The 21,470-nt window shown below is 37.0% G+C and overlaps 1 protein-coding gene across 1 annotated transcript in view; it reads left to right on the top strand.

Moving 5' to 3' along the window:
* Window positions 1-15,284: 15,284 nt before the first annotated feature.
* CLGN (calmegin) overlaps window positions 15,285-21,470 on the top strand; it is a gene marked incomplete at its 3' end in the record, with an annotated part of 36,822 nt that continues 30,636 nt past the window's right edge. Inside the window, exons 1-3 of the mRNA XM_080797668.1 lie at window positions 15,285-15,431; window positions 18,509-18,582; window positions 19,250-19,308. Coding sequence (XP_080653794.1) covers window positions 15,288-15,431; window positions 18,509-18,582; window positions 19,250-19,308 — 277 coding nt within the window. The 5' untranslated portion in view covers window positions 15,285-15,287. The remainder of the gene's footprint in view (window positions 15,432-18,508; window positions 18,583-19,249; window positions 19,309-21,470) is intronic.

Genomic DNA, 21,470 nt, shown 5'->3' with positions numbered 1-21,470 from the left:
TCAAATTAGCAGAAACTTTGGGACATCCTTGAAGATGGTATAGTGATTTGAAATTATGGAGTGACTTTTGAGCTGTGGATAAGATTTGGGAGTCCTTGGCTATCTTTTATAGGTAGAAGCCAAGAGTTTATGTTATGTAAGAAGAGGGCCTGGGGACAGAAACCTAAGGAATAGCAACATTTACAGAAGATTGGAGAAAGTGCCTGTGTCCAAGGCTGAGAAAAGGAAGAGAGTTAAGAATCAGGAATGGTGACAAGAAAACCAAGGGAGGAGATGGTTCCAAGAAGGAGGCAGTCAGGAGGAGCAGTAGTCAATAGAACTGAAAAATGTTATTGTACTTGTCAATGAAGACTTCATTTGTAGTAACAGTTTCAAAGAAGGTGTAATCAAGGAGCCCAGGAATAATAAAAGTATTTTTGCCATTGCTGCCATAACTAATTACTACAAATGTAGCATCTTAAAGCAATACCAATTTATTTTCTCTAGTTCAGTAGGTCAGAAGTCTGTCACAGGTCTCACTGAGCTAACATCAGTGTGTCAGCTGGGTATCATTCCTTACTAGAAGCTCTGAGGAAATTCTGCTTCCTTGCTTATTCAGGTTGGTGGCAGAATTCAGTTTCTTGTGGTTGTAGGACTGAGGTTCCTGTTTCCTTGTTGACTGTCAGCTGAGGGCTGTTTTCAGCCTCTGGAGACCTTAATTCCATTTTTAAAGCCCATTTTGCTGTGTGAGGTAACATTCACAAGACCCAAGGATTAGGATGCAAACATCTTTAGGGGGATCATTATTCTGTCTACCATAGGACATTAGAAGTATTAACAATTAATAAAAACATTCTTTCTAGGGGCACCTGGGTGGCTCAGTGGGTTAAGTCTCTGCCTTCAGCTCAGGTCATGATATCAGGGTTCTGGGATCGAGCCCCACATTAGGCTCTCTGCTCAGTGGGGAGCCTGCTTCCCCCTCTCTCTCTGCCTGCCTCTCTGCCTACTTGTGATCTATCTCTCTCTCTCTGTCAAATAAATATATAAAATCTTGAAAAATAACATTCTTTCTAGCTTTTGTTAGGGAGAGGAGATACCTAGAGATATTTGTTATCCAATATGGGATCATTATAGCTCCAGTAGTAAGCCAGTTATTTTCTTAAATATCCTGAAATTTATGTAAGCACTCTGTAAAATTTTAAAGGATCATAGTAATGTGTTACCATGAGCTTGTTGGTGTTTGTATTTTTATATAACCTAAAACTGCTTTAAAATCTTTGCTAGAAAGATTTTAAAAGCCATTTAAACTAACTATATGTAGTTATAGTACATAAGTCTATATACATATGTACATAAGTCGTAGTTTGGATACACATAAAAATATGCCTTTTCACATATTAAACCTACAGAAACTGGGATGTATTTCTGAAGGATGGAATGTAAAATGTTTAACCTTATATTTTATAGACCTAGAACTTTAATCCCATTTGGTGAGAATTAAATAATTAAACCTCCTAACCTTAGAGCCTTAATAAAAGGAATGTATAACCTAAAACTTGACCTAACTTTGAGTCTCCCCCCTCTGTTTAGCAGCACTCTGGATTCTTGAGTAAGAACACGCTTTCTTTGTGTATAAACGGAATGCCAATACCTTCACCTAGAGTGCTGCAAAGATTGGGATCAGTATGTTTGAAAATAGTGTGTGCGCGAGACGGCACCGCTCATTCTTCCTGCCCCATTCTTCCCCTTTCAGTTCCTTCATCACATGCTGGTTGCTTTCTTCTTGCCTTGGGAGATCACTCCTTTCTCTCCTTTGCATCGCACTTGATTCTTAAAAAAAAAAGAAAAAAAAAACCCAAACTTTCAAAAAGATTTTATGTATTTATTTGAGAGAGGGAGTGCACAAGCAGGGGGAGCAGCAGAGGCAGAGGGAGAAGCAGACTCTCCGCTGAGCAAGAAACCTGATGCGGGGCTGGCCTGGGATCCTGACCTGGGCCAAAGGCAGACATTTAACCCACTGAGCCACCCAGGTGTCCCTTTTAAAAAAAATTTTTTTTTAAGATTTTATTTATTTATTTATTTAGAGAGCATGGAGGCAGGAGCAGAGGGAGAGAGAGAATCTCAAACCAACTCCATACCAAGCAGGGGATCCAGACTGGCCGCTGGCCAAATTTTAGGACCTTGAGATCAAGACCTGAGCCAAAATCAGGAGTCCGAGGGTAACCGACTGAGCCCCCCGGGCGCCCCTGCATCATACTTTAAATGTAACTTTCTCGGGAACCTGGGTGGCTCAGTGGGTTAAAGCCTCTGCTTTCGGCTCAGGTCATGATCCCAGGGTCCTGGGATCGAGTCCCACATCGGGCTCTCTGCTCAGCAGGGAGCCTGCTTCCTCCTCTCTCTCTCTCTCTCTGCCTGCCTCTCTGCCTACTTGTGATCTCTGTCTGTCCAATAAATAAATAAAATCTTTTAAATGTAACTTTCTCAAGCAGGCTTCCTCTGACCTTTCTCCTACCATGTAAATTCAGTTCCCCAACTACCAACTTTAGAACTTACTTACTTTCCTGTCACTTATTATGGTTTACATATTATACCTGGGTTAATTTTTCAATGTCGGCTTTCCATCTTAGACTATAAGCTCTTTGAGATCAAGAGCTATGTATGTTTTGCTTATTACTGTAACTGACACAATTCCTGACACATAATTGGCAATCATAAATATTTCTTAAATGAGCTTGTGAATGATGAATGTTAATATCAACTGGCTGACCTCCCCTGAATTTCTGGACACATCAGCCATCGCGAAATTAACAGATCTGTTGTGCAGCTCGTTCTGAAGCATGCTAGTTTCTTTGTGAGAAAATAGCTGCATTTCAAATGGAGTCTTGCAGTGTCTTTGGAAGAAGGCTGCCTTCTAAGATGCCACTGTTTCCTGCCTCTCCATGTTGGATCTCCCATGATCCTTCAAAGCTAATTTTCTGTGTGCTACATGAATTTTCTATTTGCTACTTGGAAAATTCCATGAATGCCCTCTAATTTTGGTGAGAATTTGTCCCATTTTATTTTTGTGATATGGTAACACAAAACCTTTTAATCTGATTTTTCTGTTTACTATCTTTTCTAGCAAATTATGAATTGGGTTATTAAAATGCAGTCTGTCTGGAGCAAAATTCTCAAGTAACTCATAATAAGAGATGTTTCTTCATAGATGTAGAGTAGAATTTAAAAATATGATTAATTTCCCCATACTAAGTTAGATCATAAAATACAAACTTTCTAGGCCATTATCTCTCTTCTCTAGAGAAAAGTTTTTTTGTGTTACTTTTTAAAAAAATTTTTTTATTTCTTTATTGTGTTACTTTTATCAATGTTCTAACAAACCTTAGAGGGCCAGTGTTGTAAGTATTTACATAATGATTTTTCTCTCAAAACAGTAGTTACAGACATCTATTACGTAAGGATTTAGTCCATAAATTTTTCCAGCAGTTAATTCTAAAAATACATTTTTTTCTTTAAGGATCTTGTAGACTTTTTTGGACAGTGAGAACCCCCGTCATTTTATTCCTGGCTTCCCTCTTAAGTGCATAGAAACCCTTTCACTAAATGTATTGCTGTTTTGTTGCCCCAACAACAAACTCTTCCCAGCTGGTTGCTTTGTAACATCTTTTTACATTTTTTCCCCTCTCACTTAGGAACTCCTTTGTTCATTCATTCATTCATTCTATGAATGTGTATCTGTTCTTACTCATCATGTGCTAGCCCTCTTGGATGCTGTGAATACAGAAATGAGAAGGAGTTCCCATCCTCAGCAGGCTTATATTTTTGTGTTGTGTTTTGCATGATGCCTTCAGCTATTCTTTTGGAACTCTGCGGAGATAGTACAAATCCTAAATACATAAGTAAATATATCATTCTAATGTTTACCTCAATATAATTTTGAAAATGACCTTAGTATATAATTCAAATAATAGTCTTATATTCAGGATTTCAGCTCTGTTCCTCTCATTAATCTCAGAACTTCAGTAGTTTCTCACTTTACAGGATCAGAGCCAGGCTCCTTGGACTGTTTTGTAGTACTGTGGTATCTGAACTGCCAGAAAGTTGTATTTTCAATTATTATTTCTGCTGTTATGGTTCTTTTTCTACTTTTTGCTATATTGCTTGAGGTCTTTTCATTGTTTCTGGGTTTTTCTGATTTAGGAAAAAAATACCTGGTCTTGGTCAAAAGTATGTATTAGTTAAGGTAATGCTCAAATACATAGAAAACAAAACTATCCCAAAGACCCAACACATGTCTGGCTGCTGGCCTTCTGGAGGAGTGGGTGGGTATGGCGGTTAGTTGTATGTGTCTGCTTGACCAAACCACGAGGTGCCCAGATACTCAGGCATTCTTCTGGGTGTATCTGTGAGGGTGTCTGGGGATGAGGCAAATATTTGAATGATAGGCTGAGTAATGTGGAAGACTCCCCCGGGTGGGTAGCCTTCATCCGATCAGCTGAAAGCCTGAACTAAACAGAAAGGCTGACCTTCCCGTGAAGAAGAGGGAATTCCTCCGGCCAGGCTGTCGGAGCTGGCACTTGCATCTTTTCCTGTCTTTGTACTCGAGCTGAAACATTGGCTGTGTTTGGGTCTTGAGTCTGCTTGCTTTCAGACTGGAAGTTATAATAGTGACTCTCCTGGCTCTCAGGCCTTCAGACTCAGACTATACCTGCATCATTGGCTTTGCTGGGTCCCACCTAACTCCAAAGAAAATATAGTCCAGTCATGTCCCCTGGAAAAAGAGAAAACAGCTTGGTGATCCGCCATCAATCTCTCTCACACTTTACAACAATTACTGGGTATCCTGTGATTGTCTTTCCTTTTAGGGCTCCAGCCACCTTTGATGTGGGAGTGAGCATTACTTCAGTACCAGTAAGCGAGCCTGTACTTTATAATTTGTGATTGCGGGCTCACAGTGGAGATTGAAGAGGGCTTTTAGGTGATGTTGGTGAAACTCTTTGAGATCGATCGGGCTGCTTGGCCTTTGTTTCAGATGTCACTGAGAATGGTATCTCATAATTGGCCAAAGTTACCTACACTTTAATTTGTTATTGAATCAGCCCAGAAGCAGTGCAGAGAACATACACAAGATTAAAGATACAGGAAAATGGATGCACTTCTCTAGTGCCTCCCCTCTTCCTTAGGCACGAATGATATTTGGTGATTTCAGCAATCTGTGTAGAGTAAGGAATGCACAGAAATCTTAGAATCCTGGACATGCTAGCTTGTTTATTTGTAAGCAGGGAAGGGGTGGGGGTTGGCATTAGCATTAAATGTTCTACCTTATACCATATAAATGAAAGCTTGCTGCACTGAACATGCATGACTTAGGACAACTATTTATCTTTTTATTTTTTTAAAGATTTTATTTATTTATTCGACAGAGAGAGACAGCAAGAGAGGGAACACATGCAGGGGGAGTGGGAGAGGGAGAAGCAGGCCTCCCGCCAAGCAGGGAGCAGCCCAATGTGGGGCTCGATCCCAGGACCCTGGGATCATGACCTGAGCTGAAGGCAGACGCTTAATGACCAAGCCGTCCAGGCACCCCAGGACAACTATTTAAATCAGTAAAGAAACAGAAGACTTGAACAACAATATATACCAATTGGACCAAGTAGACATATTGTGTAGAACGCTCCATCTAACAACAGAAAGAAAAATTAATACCAGTCAATTGAAATAAATATTAATAACAATCTTCCTTCAGCTCATCCAAAAAACTGAAGAGCCAGGAATACTTTCAAAGTCATCTATGAGAGCAGTATTACCCAGATACCAAAGCCAGGCAAAGACACTACACGAAAAGTACAGATCAATATCACTGATGAATATTGATTCAAATACATTATTTTTCTTAAGTGCACATGGAATATTTTGTAGGATAGACCACATGTTAGTCAAAAAAACAAATTTTAATACACTTTTAAAAACTGAAATCATACAAAGTGTTTTTTTCAATTATAATGTAATAAAATGAGCAATCAGTAGCAGAAGGAAAGCAGAAAATGCCACAAATACATGGAACATAAAGAAACACTCTTAAACAGACAAAAGGCCAAAAAGGAAATCACAAGGAAATTAGAAAATATCTTGAGATAAATGAAAACAGAAATGCAACATACCAAAACTTAATGGGATACAGTATAAGTCTTGTTAAGAGGGATATGTATAACTGTCATTTACTTTAAAAAATTAAAATCTCAAATTTGCAACTTAACTTTGTACCTTAAGGAACTAGAAAAACCAAAGCTAGCAGAAGGAAGGAAATAATAAAGATTCAGTGAGAGATAAATGGAATAGAGAGTAGATAAGCAATAGAGAAAATCATTGAAACCAGGAGTTAGTTTTTCAAAAAGATCAACAAAATTAACTAACCTTTAGCTACATTGAGTAAGAAAAAAAAAAGACTCAACTAAAATCTAAAGTGGAAGAGGGTACATTATACCATTATACCTGATTCTATAGATATAAAAAGGACTGTAAGAAAATACTATGGACAATTGTATGCCCACAACTGGGTAATCTAGATGAAATGGGTGAATTCCTAGAACATACAATCTATTAAGACTGAATCACAATGAAACAGGAAATCTGAACAGACCTAGAACTAGTAAGAAGAGAGAATCAGTAATCAAACATCTCCCAACAAATAAAACCCAAGAGTGATATTGTATTCTTTATTTTGATCTGCGTCTAGCTACTCAAGTTGAATGCTTAACCCATTACTTTTAAGTATTGTGTTAACAGAGGCCCACAAGTTTCTTCATATGGTTTTCTCATCTCAAGTTTTGTCCAGTGATTCTGATTGTGATTTCTGTTAAGCCTTGATTATTTGAGTGTGATTTTTAAGAAATTATAAATTCATGACACCTTTTAAATGATCTTTTTTATTGTTGGTCATTTAATTACATAGGCTTAGAGGAAAAAAAAAAACAAACCCACAAGAGTCTATGGCTTAACTAATAAAGTCTACCAAACATTGAAAGAAAAGGTAATCCCAGTCTTCCTCTAGTTCTTTTGATTAATTAAAGCAGAGGAAGGCTTTTTGAAACTCATTCTGTGAGGGTGGTGTTTTCCTGATACCAAAGCCGGACAAAGAAACTACAAGAGAACTACAGACCAATATCCTTACTGAATACAGATGCAAAAATCCTTAACAAAATACTAGCAAACAGAATTCAGCAGCACATTAGAAAGATTATACAGTGGGGCACCTGCGTGCCTCAATCACTTAAAGTGTCTGCCTTTTGATTTCGGCCCAGGTCATCATCACAGGGTTGTGAGATTGAGCCCTGTGTTGGGCTCCATGTTCAACGGGGGGTCTGCTTGAGATTATCTCTCCACCTCTTCCTCTGTCCCTCCCCTTGCTTGCATTCTCTCTCTCCTTAATAAATAAATCTTAAAAAAAAAAAAAAAAGGTTATACACCATGAACAAGTGGGATTTATTGCTGGCATGCAAGGATGATTCAACATATGAAAATCAATCAGTGCAATATAACACATTTCCAAAATAGAGGGGAAAAACCGTGATTATCTCAGTTGATGCAGCAGTAGCATTTGACAAGATTCAACACAGATTTATGATAAAGACACAACAAGCTGTGAATACAAAGAAACAACCTCAATATAATAAAGGTCATATATGAAAAGCCTACAGCTAACACCATACTCAGTGATGAAAGGCTGAAAACTTTTTCTCTAAGAACTAGGAAAAAACAAGTATTCCTGGGTTTTTTGTCACTTCTGTTCAACATAGTATTGGAAGTCCTAGCAGGAGAAATTAGGCAAGAAAAAGAAATAAAATTGAAAAGGAAGAAATAAAACTTCTTCATAGATAACATGATATTAGATGTAGACAAAACCTAAAAGCTCTACCAGAGAAACATGTTAGAGCTAATAAAAGAAGGATGGTTGCCAGGGGCTTGAGAGAGGGAAAATTAGAGAGTTGTTGTTTAATGGTATAGATTTTAGTTTTACAAGATGAAAAGTTTTACAAGAAAAAAACCAATCTGGAGATTGGCTGTACAATAGTGGAAATGTACTTAGCACTACTGAATTGAATGATTAAAATTGTTTTAAATGGTAACTTTCATGTTGTAAATTCTACCACAATTAAAAAAATTCTTTAACTATACAAATTAGTTGCCTGTGTTTTGTAGTTTCACCTCATTGTCAGCCTCTCAATGCAACAATACAGACCTGGCCATATTTTACCACCTCCTTTAAGAAATAATAAAGTGACAAACCTCACAATTTTGTTTGGAGCTTAATGACATATTGGCACCATAGTGTGATAACTTCCAAGTAATACTATGACCTTCATGATTTAATTCTTAGTTGTCAGTTTGTCCACCATTGAATAATTATAGAGCACTCAGGAATTAAGCAGAAACTATTAGGTCTGTATTTCTGATTCTCATTTAAAAGTAATAAATAGCAGCAATGACCTTGAACTACATCATTTTTAAATGGAGAATACTATCTGTAGAACTGTATTGCCTGTAGAGTGGTTTGTGACCAATAGCAGTTTATTTTTAAGTATTTCATTTTTGTAGTAAGGTAATATGATCATTTCTGGGTAAATATCTTCCTAGCTTAATAGTAATAACCTAAATCTGAGAAATTTCCAAGAGGTTCAAAGTATGTGCCATTACCATTTTTGTAATTTCTGTTGCTCTATCAAAAAGCATATGATATGCTTAGCGAAATAAGTCAATCGGAGAAAGACAACTATCATATGATCTCTTTGATATGAGGAAGTGGAGATGCAAGGCGGGGGGGGGGTTGGGGGGAGGTAGGAAAAGAAAAAATGAAAAGATGGGATGAAAAGAGGGAGACAAACCATAAAAGACTCAATCTCAAGAAACAGACTGAGGGTTGCTGGGGGGAGGGGGATGGGAGAGGGTGGTGGGGGAAATGGACATTGGGGAGGGTATGGGCTATGATGAGTGCTGTGAAATGTGTAAACCTAGCGATTCACAGACCTGTACCCCTGGGGATAAAAATACATTATATGTTTATTAAAATAAAAAAAATTAAAAATAAATAAAAAATAAAACAGCAAAAAAAAAAGCATATGATAATGCAGTGGGGTAAGATTAAAAGGTAGCATGGTATATTGATGTACAGTTCTAGATTTTGATCTTGTTTCACATTTCCAACCCATGTGACTTTAACCAAGTTTTTAAATCTGTTTTCAATTTGTAGATTGGAATAGTAATGCCTTCTTACTCATGTCCTGGACTGCCGAGATTAATTTAGCTCATCCCTTTATGCAAATGCATAATTATAGTCATAGAACCTTAGAGACAATATTCAGACTTTTAAGATAAAAGGTCTTCTAAACTTTTTTCCTGAAGCTTTGTTAACTATTTCTGAAGGAAAGTTAGGAAGAACTGTAATATAGAAAACAGAATGGGATTGTTCTGGATGAAGTAAGAATAGGGTTCCAGTAGAGCACTGTTGCCTAAACTTTCCCAGCAGCCCCATACACCAGAAGTCAAACAAAGCATTTAGAATATATTTTTTCAACAAATTAATTATTAAGAAACTAAAGTCTGTGTTCATTTTGAAGAAGAAGATATGGGCCACAAGTGATATTGTTATTACTGCTATTGTTTTATGCATTTCTGTTTTACTTAAATATTGATAGTGAGTCAAGCAAAACACTTTACTACGTTATGGAAATCATGAGAGGCTCTTAAAACTTGAGAACCGAAGCTTTTAGAATTATTAACAATTCATAAGCAATTTGCAAATACACTCATTCCTGTGCCAATAGCAAAAAAAATTTTAAATAAACCTACCTATGGTTATTGAGTCAAATTGATCTCTTTAAATTTACTTTCTATCTCAGTTACAACTCTTTTTTTATGATTCAGGGAGCTCAAACTCTCCTAACAAATAACACCGTACATCAATTTTTGTGTTGTCTTTTTCCATAAAAATGGTGGTATTAACATACTTTATAATATAGAATATTCCAATTATGGCAGATCAGTTGATTTTTAAAAAATGCATTTTTCAAAGTAAACCTCAGTGTTATAGTCAGTGTCCCACAGAAGAAACCAAGGCTAATTTGATTTATTGATTTAACTTGATATAGCCATATAAAGTTTTGATTTCATTAGGAAGGGTTCTAATCACAGATCAGTGAAACCAGGAGCTGGTTCTTTGAAAAGATCAACAAAATTGATAAACCTCTAGCAAGACTTAACCAAAAAAAAAAAAAAAAAAAAAGCGAGAGAGAGAGAGAGAGAGAGAGAGAGAGAGAAGGGACCTAAATAAACAAAATTACCAAGAAAGAGGAGAGAAAACAACTGATACAAATAATTGTAACAGAATATTGTAAAAGTCTGTAAGCAAACCACCTGGACATCTTAGAAGGAATGGATAAATTCCTAGAAATGTGTAACCTACCAAAATTAAGGCAGGAAGAAATAGAAAATTTGAACAGACCAATCACCAGCAATGAAATGGAATCAGCAATCAAAAAACTCTGAACAAACAAAAGTATAGGACCAGACAGCTTCACAGGCAAATTCTGCCAAATTTTGAAAAAAGAATTAAGGGGCGCCTGGGTGGCTCAGTGGATTGGAGCCTCTGCCTTCGGGGATTGAGCCCCACATCGGCTCTCTGCTCAGCGGGGAGCCTGTTTCCTCCTCTTTCTCTGCCTGCCTCTCTGCCTACTTGTGATGTCTGTCAAATAAATAAATAAAATATTTTTTAAAAAAAGAAAAAAGAATTAATACCTATTCTTCTAAAACTATTCCACAAAATACAACAGGAAGGAAAACTTCCAAATTCATTCTATGAAGCCAGTATCATCCTGATACCAAAAACGGACAAAAACATCACAAAAAAGGAGAATTATAGGCCAACATCTCTCATGAATATAGATGCAAAATCCTCAACAAAATATTAGCAAACTGAATCCAACAAAATATTTTTTAAAAAATCAATCAAGTGAGATTTATTCCTGGGATGCAAGATGGTTTAATATTCATAAAACAATCAACATGTTATGTCACATCAGTAAAAGAAAGGATAAAAACCATATGACCCTTTCAATATATGTAGAAAAAACATCTGAAGAAGTACAACATTTATTCATAGTAAAAAAAAAAAAACAAAAAAAAAAACAAAAAAAAACCAAAAAAACCTCTGCAAAGTAGGTCTAGAAAGGAACAAAATAATAAAGGCCTTAAATGAAAACCAACAACCAACACAATAGTCAATGGTGAAAAACAGAGCTTTCCTCCTAAGGTCAGGAACAAAGCAAGGATATCTACTCTTACCACTTGTATTCAACAGAATACTGGAAGTCCTAGCCACAGCAATTAGATGACATAAAGAAATAAAAAGTCCAAATTGGTAAGAAGTAGTAAAACTTACTATTTGCAGATGAGATAATATTATATATAGAAAACCCTAAAGACTCCACCCAAAAAGTACAAGAACTGATAAATGAATTCAGTAAAGTTGCAGGACACATAATATACAGAAATCTGTTGCATTCCTATATACTAATAATGAAGCAGCAGAAAGTGAAACTAAGAAAACCGTCCCATTTACAATTGTACCCAAAACAACAAAATATCTAGGAATAAACTTAACCAAAGAGGTGAAAGACCTCTATTTTGGAAACTATAAAACACTGATGAAAGAAATTCAAGACGACACAAAGGAATGGAAAAACATTTCCATGCTCATGGATTGGAAGAACAAATATTGTTAAAATGTCTATTCTACTTAAAGCAATATACACATTTACACAATCCCTATTGAAATACCAACAACAATTTTCATAGAACTAGAACAAAAACAATCCTAAAACTTGTGTGGAATCAGAAAAGACCTCTAATAGTCAAAGCAATCTTAGGAAAAAAAAAAAATGGAGGTATCACAATTCTAGACTTCAAGTGATATTACAAAGTGGTAGTAATTAAAACAGTATGGTATCGGCATAAAAATAGATACACAGAACAATGGGATAGAACAGAAAACCTGCAATTATATGATCAAGTAACCTTCAACAAAGGAGGAATGAATATACAATAGAAAAGAAGTCTTTTCAACAAATGGTGTTGGGAAAACTGTACAGCCAACATGCAACAGAGTGAAACTGGACCACTTTCTTACACCATACACAAAAACAAACTCAAAATGGATTAAAGACCTAAATGTGAGCCCTGAAACTATAAAAATCCTTGAAATGAGCACAGTCAGTAATCTCTCTGACATCAGCTGTAGCAACATTTTTGTCTCCTGAGGCAAGGGAAATAAAAGCAAAAATAAACTATTAGGACTACATCAAAATAAAAGGTTTCTGCACAGTGATGGAAATAACAAAACTAATAGGAAACCTACTGAATGGGAGAATATATTTGCAAATGGCATACCTGATAAAGGGTTAGTATCCAAAATATATAAAGAACTGAGACAACTCAACACCCAAAACCCAAATAATCCAGTTAAAAATGGGCAAAAGACTTGAACAGACATTTCTCCAAAGAAAACATACAGATGGCCAACAGACACAGAAAAAGATGCTCAATATCACTCATCATCAAGGAAATACAGATCAAAACTACAATATCACCTCATACCAGTCAGAATGGCTAACATCAAAACATAAGAAGCAATAAATATTGACAAGGAGTAAAAAAAACCTCTTGCACTGTTGGTGGGAACGCAAATTGGTGCAGCCATTGTAGAAAACAGTGTGGAGGCTCTTCAAAAAATTAAAATAGACTACCCTATGATCCCAGAATTGCATTACTGGGTATTTACCCCAAATTACAAGAACACTAATTTGAGGGCTGTATGTGCCCCTATGTTTATTGTGGCATTATTTACAATAGCTAAACCATGGAAGCCGTCCAAGTGTCCATTGTTGGATGAATGGATAAAGTTGTGGTATATATTGGTACACACACACCGGAATATTAGCCATAAAAAAAGAATGAAATCTTGCTATTTGCAACAACACGGAACTAGGGAGTATTATGCTGAGCAAAATAAGCCAAGAGAAACACAAATACCATATGATCTCACTCCTATGTGGCATTTAAGAAACAAAACGAACAAAGGGAAAAAAGAGAGAAACAAACCAAGAAGCAAATTCTTAACTATAGAGAACAAACTGATGGTTACCAGAGGGGAGGTGGGTGGGTGGATGGATGGGGGTTTTGACATTGGAGATTTAAAAAAAAGAGTTCTAATCATTTGGGCTAACTATGTGGAAGAAAGCTCTTTATAACCGGACCATTTCTTTTCTAAAAACAGCTTTATTAATACATTGTACACCTTCAGGTCCATTTGTTTAATGTGTGGAAGCGAATGGGTTTTAATACATTTACAGAGTTATATAACATTACCATATCCAGTTTTAGGAAATCTTCATTACCCCTTAACCCTTTCTTCCCACTCCTTTCCCTAGACACTCACTAAATCTATTTTCTATTTCTATGGATTTGCCTCTATCTTTTCAATGGGATCATGCAACATGTGGTGTTTTATTCCTGGCCTCTTTCACTCAGCATGTTTTTTGAGATTCATCTATCTTATATCTGTACTCCATTCTGTTTTATTGGTAAATAATATTTTATTGTATAGATAGTTCACATTTTGTTTAACCATGAGTTGATGGACATGTGGGTTGTTTCTACTTTTTGGTTATGTTTCTTGAAACATCTATATTTAAGTTTTGGGGCAGATACCTACTGGTGGAATTGCTAGGTTATAGAGTAGTTCTATTTTTAATATTTTGAAGAACTGCCGTATGATCTTACAAAACTTGCATCATTTTACCTTCCTGCCGGGAAGGCATAAAGGTTCCAATCTCTCTACATCCTCCCAGCACTTGTTAATGTCTCTTTTTGATTATAGCTATTCTGGTGGATATAAATTGCTTATCTCATAAATCCAGTGTTTCCTTTTTTTATTTTTTTATTTTTTTAGGCATTTTATTTATTCATTTGAGAGAGACAGAGAGAGCACAAGGAGGGGGAGAAGTAGAGGGAGAGGGAGAAGCAGACTCTCCGCTGAGCAGGGAGCCCGATGCGGGACTCGATCCCAGGACCCTGGAATCATGACCTGAGCCGAAGGCAGACACTTAACAGTCTGAGCCACCCAGGCGTCCCAAATCCAGTGTTTCTTAAGCAGACCCAGCTATCGATATTTTCTGGAAGATGTAAGAGTTTTCTCTAAGAATTTACTTTTTAAAAAATATTGTCAAGTTGATGGTAACTGAAAAAAAATAAATAATAGAGATATACTGCGGGTCATCTGAATCACTCGCCCATCATACAACCAAGGACTGCCACATTCTTTCAGTGTCCACATTTACTTTGCGTTTGAAAGGCCATTGGCACCAAAAAATAAAACTTGAATTTTAACATGTTAATGGGAAGAGAGCAAGACATAAATCATATATTTCTGCCAAGAGGTAGGCAAATTCTGTTTGATTTCTAATGCTATAATAAGGAATGGACACTTAGCAGTATTTAAATGGAGACATGGTGAGATTATTGAGTCATCAAAGTATTATGATAAATGTAAAAGAATGTTAATCCAACTTAGTCAACCTGATTGCAGTTCTGATTGTTCTTTTAGCTGTGATTTGATTCATGAAAAGACTGTCACATTAAATCGTGATAAAATTATTTTTCTTTAGGTTTTTTTTTGGTGTTTATATGTAGATGTACTTTGGTTCCATAATTGTGAAACTCGGGTTGTATGTTTATATATACTTAAGTGACATTGTAATTAAAAAAATAAACATTTAAGAATCATGGTCCTTATTTCTTTCTTTAAAAGGGGTCCATGCTTTTTTTTTTAAGGGTTTTATTTATTTGAGAGAGAGTGTGTGTGTGCAGAGGAGGGCCAGAAAGGGAGGGAGAGAGAGAGGGGGGCAAGTGGAATCCTTGCTGAGCAGAGCACCTGGTGGGGCTAGATCTCAGGACTCTGAGATCATGACCTGAGCCGAAACCAATAGCCGCTTGACCTTGACCGACTGAGCCATCCAGGTGTTGCTTGGCTCTTTGTTAATATAGGCAAGTGGGTAGCTCTAGAATCTGTGTCCTGTGGGATTTGACGTTTGTGTTTTTATTTGTTCAAAGTGTAATATACATAATTTTGCCAATGATTTGTTTTAAAAGCCATCTTAGAATAAAGGTGGTATTAAAGAGAAATTATTTCTTTGTGAGTGTACTTATTTTTTCACAACTTTTATTTTCACTGATAACTTTTAACTTCCCAGGTAATCAGTATGCATTTCCAAAGCTTTTGGCCATGTTTGGCACTTCTGTTCATCTCAATTAATGCAGAATTTATGGATGATGGTGTTGAGATGGAAGATTTTGATGAAAATTCAGAAGAGATTGATGTTAATGAAGGTGAACTCCCCTCAGAGGTAAGGTTATTGTGAAATGAGTTGTAAGTTATCCCTTTACAGGATACAGAGGAGCACGAACCCTTAAGATTCATTTCAGTTCTGACAGTATTCATTTTGTAAATGAATAGAAAACGCTGTTTTTTCCCCAAAATTTCTTGCTGTGTTTTAAAGTGCCCATGTATTACAGAAATTTATGCATTGTTCCTAGCACAGTTTTATTAAAATGTAAATATGGGGAAGGTTTTTACTGTCAGAATAGGAATTTGGTTGTTTTTTTTTTTAAAGATTTTACTTATTTATTTGACAGACAGACATCATAAGTAGGTAGAGAGGCAGGCAGAGAGAGAGGGGGGAAAAGCAGGCCCCCTGCTGAGCAGAGAGCCTGATATGGGGCTCGATCCCAGGACCCTGGGACCATGACCTGAGCCGAAGGCAGAGGCTTTAACCCACTGAGCCACCCAGGCGCCCCCAGAATAGGAATTTATCACTGCTGAAGAGGACTGATGGATTTCTATCTGAAAGGTTTCCAGTCTCACTTCTGACACAGCCAGCCCTCTTCAGAAAGGACATAAGGTAGTATAATTTGCAGTTCTCCTAGAAGTAAAGCAAGTAGTTTTACTTATTTCTCTGAGGAAAGGAAATGCTAACTAAGAGGGTGAATCAGAAAGGGGAGTGATCATGAGGTAGGCACCTGTGTCTTGGCTCAGCCGGGTTAAGATGTAGTTTGAGGTGGTGGCTAACACGAGTCTGAAGAACCCTGCAGAGATTCTTGTACACCTTGACAATCCAGAAGAACTTGTACATTGAGGACTATCCATAGATAATATTGGGACCATCGGAAAATTTTTCAGAAATCCTATTGATGGTAAGAATGGTTCAATTCTGTTGTGCTAGCAGCTGCTTAAAGTGCCAGGGACCATAACATTTAGCTGTTACAGATTTCTTTGCCTCACTCACTTGGAGAGTTTTCTGCTTGCAAATGAAAGTGTTATTTAGCTGTTTAAGGTGAACATTCTTTCTCTTGTTAGATTGTAAACTCCAGGGGCGCCTGGGTGGCTCAGTGGGTTAAGCCTCTGCCTTCGGCTCAGGTCATGATCCCAGGGTCCTGGGATCAAGTCCCACATCGGGCTCTCTGCTCAGCGGGGAGCATGCTTCCTCCTCTCTCTCTGCCTGCCTCTCTGCCTACTTGTGATCTCTGTCTGTCAAATAAATAAAATCTTTAAAAAAAAATATTAAAGATTGTAAACTCCACAAGGACGTTTCTTTTACAACCTAGTTTATGCAATCTATAGAAAGTAAGTAATCAGAGAGCTGCTGTTTGACTTAGGTACACCTCCTACAAGGGTCATTGGAAGGTTAATACTTAATGAAATTGGGAGATACGTAACACTTTCACTGCCTTTGGTGACATTTGTTTTTTTTTTTTTAAGATTTTGTTTATTTATTTGACAGATAGAGATCGCAAGTAGGCAGAGAGGCATGCAGAGAGAGAGGAGGAAACAGGCTTCCTGCTGAGCAGAGAGCCTGATGTGGGGCTCGATCCCAGGACCCTGGGATCATGATCTGAGCCGAAGGCAGAGGCTTTAACCCACTAAGCCACCCAGGCGCCCCCTTTGGTGACATTTGTAAAAAATGAGAGGAAGTGGAATCTTTTTTTTTTTAATTTTTATTTATTTTTTTAATTTCTTTTCAGTGTTTCAGAATTCATTGTTTATGCACCACACCCAGTGCTCAATGCAATACGTGCCCTCCTTAATACCCACCACCAGGCTCACCCAACTTCCCACTCCCCTCTCCTCCAAAACCCTCAGTTTGTTTCTCAGAGTTCACAGTCTCTCATGGTTCATCTCCCCCTGCGATTTCCCCCAACTCCCTTCTCCTTTCCATCTCCCCTTGTCCTCTGTGTTATTCCTTACGCTCCACAAATAAGCGAAACCGTATGATAATTGACTCTCTCTGCTTGACTTATTTCACTCAGCGTAATCTCCTCCAGTCCCGTCTATGTTGATACAAAAGTTGGGTATTCAGAATCTTGACCCTTCAGTAATTACGTGGAATTGTGTTTGATTATTGATTTCTACCCCGTTAAATAGATGGGAAATGTACTCTCAGGTTGGGGTAGAGACAGTGAGTAGAAAAAGTCCTTCTGCATCCTTTTCCCTGAAGGCTGAGAAAAGAAATCTCGTAATCATACAGATAGAATCACAGAGATTGATTCAGAAAGGACCCAAATTGATCTGTTACTTTAGGCAAACTTATTCATTCTTCATCAGTTCAAATTATCTCTTTATAATTTGTCAGTGAGTTAATCTTTTAAATTGTTTTGTTGGTATGTTTTGTATAGCACAGCAGTTAAGTGTATGAGCTTGGAGGCAGGCAGCCTGAGCTCCTGTAATGTCCTCTAACTATCTAACTGTGTGACAGTGGATGTAACTTGGGTGCAATAATAGTACTTTGCTCATAGAAGTCTTACGAGGATTAAAGGAACCACTGTATCCCCACCACCAATATCATTACCATCATCGCAGCTGCTAACTCTTACAGGGCTCTTGAAACTGTGCTTTGCAGATAATTGCTTTGGAGTGCTTTCTCTATTGAGTCTTTTTCTGCTCTGGGTTCCTAATCTCTCCAAAAGGTATCCTCATCCTCTATCATGTAACAGTGGAATTTAAGAGTAATTTTAAACTAGTCTATATGCTCACTAAGTTTTTCATCTTATACACGTTGGATCATGGTATTTCCTCTGTTTCTAATGATTTGTGTTCCCAAATATTGTCACCTGTTAAGATCCTTTCAAGGCCATGTCAACTGTATCATGAGGCCTTCTCTAATAGAATTTTTTCCCATCCCTCCTGTGTTAGAAGGAATCAGTATATTCTCTGTCTGCACTTACACAGTATTTTTTTTTCTGGCATTGTATCTCTGATACTCTCTTGTATCTTACTGCACTAGGATACAAGGTTTTGAGGCCCTGTCATCTTTTATTTATTTTACTTATATGTGCATTACATACCAGGTTCTTAACTAGTGAGATTATTTAATTAAAATATTTGCAAAGATGAATAACCTTAGATTTTAAAAAATCTGTTTTCTAGATTAAATATAAGACACCTCAACCTATAGGAGAAGTATATTTTACAGAAACTTTTGATAGTGGAAGGTTGGCTGGGTGAGTATTCATTCAAGAGAATGTTTTCTTTGATTTAATTAGCGTTTTTGAAGTTACTGGTTATTGATCTATGAAAATTACCTCTACTACAAAACTATAAAAAAATGTTAAAGTACTTTGTTTGGCAGTGTAACCGGTACCATAACACATTTTTGTTATCAATAGAAATGTTTAACTTGAAGGGTTACTCATTTATACAAAGAAAATAATACAAATAAATTACAAATAGAAAGTAAAATTTTATAACATTTCTTCGTCCCTAAAGGTAGATATTATCAATCTAATTTCAGATAACAAATTCAAATTACTGTTCCATCCTAAATATTGGTTTAAAAAAAAGTTACTATTTATTGATTATTATATACCAGATACTGTCCCAAGTAGGTAGGTAAGTACTATCTTTATCTCCATTTTACAGGTGAGGAAACTGAGGCTTAGTATATCTTACATACGATCATACAACTAGTAAATTGTGGATTCCAAGTATGAGTTAACTCTAACCTTGCAGGATTCTATATGGGCATCTTTACTTAGCCTCTAAGCATTTATTTTTTAATTAGAAGTGACTGTTGGATGATCTTTTGTTGTATTTCTAATAATCATTATGTCTATAAATTGCTGGTTTTTAGTTTTAATGATACATATTTGCTTTTATCTTTGTTTACAGGTGGGTCTTATCAAAAGCAAAGAAAGATGATACAGATGCGGAGATTTCTATATATGATGGTAAAATATTTATTTAAATATTCAATAAAACCAGAATGACCCGAGTTCTCTAGCTTTACAGATTATAGTTCTATTAAATGTAGATAAGGTCTGGGGCCCCATCATGCTTCACAAAAGAATGTTCAGTCTTTTGTCTCCTTTTAATATTTCTGGAAGTCCCTGGGTGGTCCGTGCTTAAGCTGCCATCCGGTTTCTTAACTCTAGAAGAGTTTAATTTTTACTCCCCTGCGTTTAGTCACTGCATGTCCAGCAGCAGTGTTTCCCGGGTTCCTGCCGTTCTCTGTTGTCTCTTCTCAAGCATGGGCACACCTGCATCGAGTTGGAGCTGAGGGCAAGGTTCTCCTTGCCACTGCAGAACAGGGGGAAATTTACGAGAACTACAAGATCTGTGGCTCCTTCTGGAGCCACATCTTCCAGCCTTACATCCGCTGTCATTGGGTCTCTGCTAGCATTATCTTCAGGCTTAGCCATAGAAAGAAATGTCCTGTATGCAGGGGTCATCTTTTCTTCCCTAACAGGATTTTTTAGGAGTATGATGAAAGAATTTCTTCCTCCTTCTAGTCTAAAATCAGCCTTCTCCTTGGTTGTACCCTAAAGCAAGATCAGCCTCTTCTCAAGGTGACTGATCGTGGGGATTCTCTCTCTCAGAGGACCTCATACCATAAGGATGTGACCTTTCATGCAGACTCTAACAGGCTGTTACAAGAGAACAATGACAAGAACAGTACATGAGATAATAGCATGTGTAGGATGTCAGCTGTCTACTTCCTTCTCCTAGTTTATTTTAGTGTGAGATGAAAATCGTGCCTGCATGTCTTCCTCTGCAACATTCTCCATCCCAGCAACTCCTCTGGGTTTGTATGTGCTTACACTCTCCATAAAGAACTCTGCCATATGCACAGATCAAGCAATATTGCATTCGTTCTCTAAATCCATTTAGGGAAAATAATTTCACCCAAAGAAGCAGGAAGCCTGCTGAGACGTAACACTACCTAAAATACACCCACAGAAATACACATTTTTTTTTTAAAGATTTTATTTGTTTATTTGACAGACAGAGATCATAGGTAGGCAGAGAGGCAGGCAGAGAGAGGGGAGGAGGCAGGCTCCCTGCTGAGCAGAGCCCGACGTGGGGCTCGATCCCAGAACCCTGAGATCATGACCTGAGCCAAAGGCAGAGGCTTAACACACTGAGCCACCCAGGCGTCCCAGAAATACACATTAGTAAACAGAATGCTTTACTTAAAACACCTATGTTTAGGGCATCTGGCTGGCTCAGTCAGAAGAGCAAGTGACTCTTGACCTCAGAGGTGTGCGTTCGGGCCCCATGTTGGGTGTAGAGATTACTTAAAAATAAAATTTTTAAAAATTTAAAAACTATGTTTACATTAGTTTTTTTTCAAGAACTTCAGGTAGATATTTGTTTCACATTTGTAATTTTAGAAGAATCCATTGATGGAGGTCCCTAAAATTGAGATATCGTCTATCTTACAAGTGAGTTTCAAACTCTATTTCTTGTTGGACAGAAGTGGCTTTTAATGTTTAAATTAGTTAAACATTAAAACATTAACAAGTTAAAAATCAAACAAGCAAGCAAAAAACCAAACTTCTTAGCAGTCAAGTTTGGTCTATAGTCTCATTAAACATACATACCCATGAAAATAATTTTCTCATATATTAGATTTAGTGTAGTTTCTCAATGGCTTTTAGCAACAACTCGAGAGCAACTTTGAAAAATGCAGAATCTGTTCGAGTTCTAGATCCTGAAAATGGTATTTTGGATATTGATAGTAGTAGTGTGGTTTACAAAGTGGTTGAGATTAGTTAAGATTAATATTTGATTCTTTTGCAGGAATATTTATTATTCACAGTAGTTAATGGCAGCTTTTATCAAGTACCACTTGAATAAAGCTCATTCTGAGCTTGTCAGGAGTAAGCAAACCTAAGAAACATGTGCTGGAATATAGAGTTCGCATTTGGAGTAGACTTACTTAAAGTTTTCAAATTAGGTATATATATTGAATAAATACTAATTATTTAAAAGACCAGCTTTCAGGATATAAAACCATGTGAAATCCTTTCAAAATGTTATTTACCCCAGAATTGGGGCACCTAGGTGGCTCAGTTGGTTAAGCATCTGACTCTTGGTTTCTGCTCGGATG

This window comes from Martes martes, assembly GCF_963455335.1.
Source record: "Martes martes genome assembly, chromosome: 2".
In the NCBI taxonomy this organism is placed as follows: domain Eukaryota; kingdom Metazoa; phylum Chordata; class Mammalia; order Carnivora; family Mustelidae; genus Martes; species Martes martes.
This window is presented reverse-complemented; position numbering and strand designations above follow the sequence as displayed.